This window comes from Octodon degus, unplaced genomic scaffold, assembly GCF_000260255.1.
Source record: "Octodon degus isolate 3935 unplaced genomic scaffold, OctDeg1.0 scaffold00019, whole genome shotgun sequence".
Lineage (NCBI taxonomy): Eukaryota > Metazoa > Chordata > Mammalia > Rodentia > Octodontidae > Octodon > Octodon degus.
In genome coordinates, this window is record NW_004524595.1 from 8,475,129 (window position 1) to 8,480,807 (window position 5,679).

Consider the following 5,679-nt stretch of genomic DNA (forward strand, 5'->3'; position numbering starts at 1 on the left):
GTTCAGATCCCACAGGTGACTGTTAGGCTGTGGGATTAGCTACACAGAAATCTAAGCCTGTGAGATGAGTAGCAGGTAATACCTACCTGCAGGCTTGCTTAGAGGATTGGTGATTTTATTTAAAAGTTGGGCCAGGCAGGTAGCTCAGAAGCACCGCACCTGCCTGGCAAGCATGAGGTCCTGAGTTTGATTCCTGGTTCCCCCCTCAACACACAAAAGTATACAGAACACCATCTCTGGCACCACACACACACTAAGGCCTAGCATGAACAGTGTTCCCATTAAAGCTGTCACGTGTATTAAACTCTCCTAGCCACTTGGAAAGCTCGCTGCTTTTCTCAAAGGGCACCTGACTTGTGTAGTCCCTAGAGCATGTCCTACTTATAAGGACAGACAGGAAACTGTTGAGCACAGAGCCTTTATTTTACATATTATTTCCAAAGAGGACACTGTTAAGTGAGCAGCCAATAAAATTCATAAGAGAAAGTGACAGCAAAGGTAACTGGCTCAAGTCCCTCGGTACACCATGTACACTCATGTCTAAGCACCTTGTGTGTCTGGCTTAAGTGACCATAAGGCAGTATAGATTGTGCAAACAAATTCATGTTCTGTGATCAGGAATGGCGACTACATGCATCACACAAAATGCACAACCTGAAATGTTTCAATCTGCAACCGAAGTCTCCTCAAGCAAAGATGTGTGAGACTGGCGACACAGAGCAGCTTGGGCAGAGCGAGCGGTAGTGCCGTGGGGCAGTGAGCTGAGCGCACTGATCAAGAGCCCACCTAGGAGGAGCCATCCCAGTGGCAAGGCAGGCTAGAAGGGTGAGCAGCAGCCAGCTCCAGCCGCCTTGAGATCCTTCCTGCCTTCACTCTAAGTTGAGCAGCTCCACGTCAAAGATGAGGGTGGCATTGGGAGGGATGACACCAGGATGGCCTGTGGCTCCATATGCCACATCAGGGGTGCAGGTCAGCTTCGCCCTCTGCCCCAAGCTCATCTAGCAGGGATGGGGGCAGATGGGAAGAGGAGAAAGAGGACCCAGCTTGATTTAAAAGAAAAAAGTAAGGTAACTATGGCAAACGTCTTCATGGTAACTGAAGATCTGAGATGAACTTTTTGTGGCACATGAAAACTACACCAAAGAGCTGGTAAATTCTGCCTTTAAAATAGCACAGATTTTTCTGTGGGACAGTAATAGTCTCAAAATTCATACATCCAACATTGCTGGTTATTCAATTAGCGTAGGTCTCAAATATTTGCTCAAAATTGTTCTCTCCCCCCTTCTAAAGAAACCTAAGGAGAATGTTTAATTGGAGCCTCTATACACTCAGGAAGAGGACAGGACCAGAGGTTTGGGGCAGGAGGCCACATCAAGGAATGAGGGCGCAGAGACCCACTGGACTGGAGCATCCTGTGACCACAAAGAGACCAAGGAGAAACAGCCCAGGCCAGGGTTCAGTACTGCAGTTGTCAAGAACCTATTTGGTGTTAGTGGGACAATTGGTGAAATCTGAATAACTCAATTTCTGAATTTCAAATAATCAGTTCAAAAATTTGAGTCAACTAATAGTATTCTGTCAGTGTTCTGATTTTGATCACTGTACTGTGACTATGTAACATGTTAACAATTGGGGAAGTGGAGTAAAAAAAAAATATACAAGAATTTACTATTTTTGCAATATTTCTATATGCCTGAAATTATCACTTTTTTAAGTTAAAAAAAATCACCTCCTTGGCTTATCCCACTTTTAACTTTTCTGCTGCCTTGGATTTGGGCAGCTGGTTGGCCTCTCACCTAGTTCCAAGCAAGCCTAAGGGGATGTGTTCCGGGAAGACTCTGGTGACAAAGGGAGACAAACTGGCCCCGAAGGACGCAGAGCCAGGCGTGCACACTAGGTGGCGCTGCCATGCCTTGGCGAGTAGCGTCCATGCAGTACAGGGTGAGGGTGGAGGTCAAAGTGCTTGGCCCAGATCCCCCAGTATATCTCCTTATCTTACCTGGGCTGCACCCTCTTCAAATCCTTTGATGACTTCCTGTTTACCAATTCTGAACTTGAAAGGTTTGTTTCTATCTCTGGATGAATCGAATTTCTTCCCATTTTGGAGCATTCCTGTCAAAGCCAAGAACAGGGCAGAGAAGAGGTGTGGTTGTGAGTTAATTCCCAGTTCATCTTAAACAAGTCTAAAGGAGATTTGCCATCATCAAGCCCCACATCTCTTTGGAATCCCATTCTCTCCATTCCTAGTACCTCACCTCCCTGTGATCTCACCGAGTAACCATCATCTCTCACCTGTGGAGAAGAACAACTCCTAACTGGCCTTAATGCTCTGCTCTGATTTTTATTCCATTCTCCACTCCACTCTGCACCCATTTTTATTTCTTTAAACACAAATCAAATCATATCATTTTCCTGCTTAAAACACTTCAATAGCTCTGCAGGGCAGAGTCCTAGTGCCCACAATGTATCACAGGCACTTCAGGATTGAACTACTCCCTACCTGAGAGCTCTCTCCCTGCCCTTTCCTTTCCTCCCACAGCCTCCCACACCACACCTCTAATTTCTCTGCCCTGTTCGATTTTTGCACACCACTTCCTTGGCCAAAAGTTCTCTTTTCTTTCATATTCCAACCTCAAGTTGAATCCCCACTTAAAGTTTCTAAGGTTTTTCCCAAAATGTAACATCCAAAAGTTACATCGTGCCCTGCTGCAGTGGAAGGTGACTCAGCCCATCAGTGGTGGCTTCCCAGCCCCATTCAAATGGTTGTTTGATACCAGAACCCCTAGGTGCTGCCGCTAGCAGGCGGTGGCATCGCTCACCCTCCAGCTGAAATGCCTGGTCATGCCTGCTGATGTGTCTCTGCCCAGCAGCCCAAGCTCAAGAACTTCTTTGCTACTTTCACTTCCTCTTGGTGCCTCTCACTGAGACATCAGAGCTTCTCCAAGTAGCCTTATTCCACAAGTTCTTCCTGCTGCCTCAGGACCATGATGAAAGGCAATCTGGCCTATGAAATTGGGAGACAGGGTTCTATCTTCAATCTGGCACTAACTCACTGTGTGGTGTTGAGAAAACCACTTTTTCTGTCTGGGCCTCGGATGTGCCATGTTCGATAGAGGCTCTGCCAGCTTTGTGTCTGAGCATCTATGATTTTACTTCTATATTTCTACAACCTCAATGTGCACTAGAGAAACAAGCTAACTTACCTACATTTTATGTTGAATAAATTGGTCTCTTGCCCCAGTCCTGGATGAGGCAAAGGAGAAAACCTTTCTCCTACACAGAGATACACACAGGTGGATGCTCAGATCAGATACAAATTCACTCACATCCACAAGTTGCTAAGATATTCCAATACGCAGAGATACTTGTGTGTGCTCACACACATTTATGCACACACACTCAGGAGGAAAAACCCTAATGGTCAAACACATGCTAGCAAACTATTTAGATCTCCATACATTCCCACAGACAAAGTCTTAGGCAAATACACACATGAATGCGCACCAACTCACACACCCCATTTGCAACGGCAAACAGAAACACCAAAATGACACTCAGGATTTGAAGGCAGATTCAGGTCGAGGAGCACTGATCATGTCCAGATATCAGGCCCTGATGCCTAGAAGCTCTTCTGATTAGCTATCAGGTGAGATCATCTGTTATAAGAGGAGATTAATAATCATCAATTTATGAAGTTTGGTACAATGGTACAATCAGGCCTATATGTTCACTTATGCTCTTGTGGTTACAGGGGTCAAGAAATGACAAAGCCACAAAGCAGTTACAGAACTAGGCAGTTTCAAAAGAACAAAGTTTTGGGGCCCAGGAGATGGCTCAGTTGAATAAGCGCTTTCCTGGCAAGTGCAAGGGCCTGAGTTCAATCCCCGGTTCCACAGGGAAAAAAAAAGAACAAAGTTTTAAAGAGAACAAGTTCTCTTGTACAGTTTTTCCCTTTCACATTTATAGACTAAATAGACTATTATAGGCTTTCTTTTTCTCCAGTCCCTTGAGGTATAACTGCATCATCTACTGAAGCCCACATGTACAGTTACCTTTTGCTACAAGTTCAGCCAAAACAACCTGGTCCTGAAGCAGGCCTGCATATATAGTTACTTATCTGACAAAGATGCTACAACAACACAGAAGAAAAAGCATGATACTTTGGATTAATGTTGCTGGATTAACTATATATACACTGGGGGGGGGGGATCAAACTTTGACCCCTACCAAATCCACATGCCAAAATCTACTGCAGAACATTCACAGATACAAATAGGAAAGGTAAAATTAAATAGTGTATCAGGCTAGGGCTGTGTAGTTCACTGGTGAGAGTGCTCGCCCGGTAGGTGTAAGGGGCTGGCTCCATTCCTAGCACTGTGAATAATAATAATTATAAAGTTTCTACAGGGTAACTAATAGAAGAAAATCATCACTTAGAGACAGGGAAGATTTTTCTTTAAATTTGTATTTTAAACAACCTCCCCCCCCACCCAAAAAAAAAAAAAAAAAAAAAAAAACGCACAAATTCCCAGGGCAGGAGAGTTAGCTCAGCAGTCTAAACACCTGCCTGGCAAGTGCAAGGACCCAAGTTAAGATCCCCAGTACCACATGCTGTGCCAACCCAGCCCCAGGCACTCTGTGCTGACCACCAAAACTGGGCGTGGTGGCACAGCCTGTAATCCCAACACTGGGGAGGCTGAAACAGGAGGATCACTATGAGTCCAAGTGAGACCCTGTACCAAATACACAAATAAAAAGACATTTTTTAAAAAATTTCCAAAACAGTATAAGGTAACAATGGTTAATACTTTGAATTAGTTACTCAAGAGTACAAGATATCAGCATTTAATTGTCCAAACAGCATAAGCACAGACCTATCTTTTCAATGAACTGAGATATTCCTAGTATAACTATTTTAACTATCATATATATGTATATATATATATATTTTTTTTCTTTTGCTTTATCCTTTTTTTCCATTTCTACATACCACTTTCTCTTTCCTTTTGAAGTTTCTCCCCATTTCATAATATCTATTCTACATTTTGGATCTTATTTGCTCTTTCAGCTTTTCACACTACGGAGGACATACATTTCTTAAACTAACAGAAAGTATTGAACATAAAGGAGAAGACCAATAAGCGCACAAGGCAAGCTACAGTGTGCAAGATGTTTGGGATAGGTACAATAGTAATAGAGAATGCATACCCAAAATGTATAAGGAGCTCATATAAATCATTAAGAAAAAGAAACACATTTTAACTGGACCCTTTTTTGCTTTGCTTTGTGGCACAGGATTGAACCCAGGGCTTTGTCCATGCTAAGAACACACTCTCCCACTAAGTTACACTCCCAACTCCCTACAACCTAAGTTTTTTCAGTACTGGGATGGACCCAGGGCCTCTGCACTGACCAACATCCCCAGCCCTTTTATTTTTTTATGTTTGAAAGAGGGTCTTGCTAGATCGCTAAGTTGCCCAGACTGGGTTTAAACTTGTGATCCTTCTGTCTCTGCTTCCAACAATGCTAGGATTATCGATGTGTGCCATCACACCTGGCTCTCATTGTTGATTTGTTTATTTTTCTTGATACCAGGGATTGAACTCAGGACCTTAGGGCTTGCCAGGCAGGCACTTATGCCACTGAGCTATCTTCCCAGCGCTGATTGTTGTTTTTTTT

General features: G+C 43.7%; 1 protein-coding gene across 3 annotated transcripts in view; it reads right to left on the bottom strand.

The window, feature by feature from the left end:
• Positions 1–407: 407 nt before the first annotated feature.
• Fkbp1b (FK506 binding protein 1B) overlaps positions 408–5,679 on the bottom strand; it is a 12,164-nt gene continuing 6,892 nt past the window's right edge. The window contains exons 3-4 of one of the 3 annotated variants that reach the window (XM_004627455.3): positions 2,000–2,112; positions 408–998 (exon numbers count right to left, since the gene is read on the bottom strand). In XM_004627455.3, coding sequence (XP_004627512.1) covers positions 870–998; positions 2,000–2,112 — 242 coding nt within the window. In that variant the 3' untranslated portion in view covers positions 408–869. Of the gene's footprint in view, positions 1,044–1,999; positions 2,113–5,679 lie in introns of all 3 variants that reach the window. The other 2 variants (XM_004627456.2, XM_023711004.1) reach the window with 2 other exon arrangements.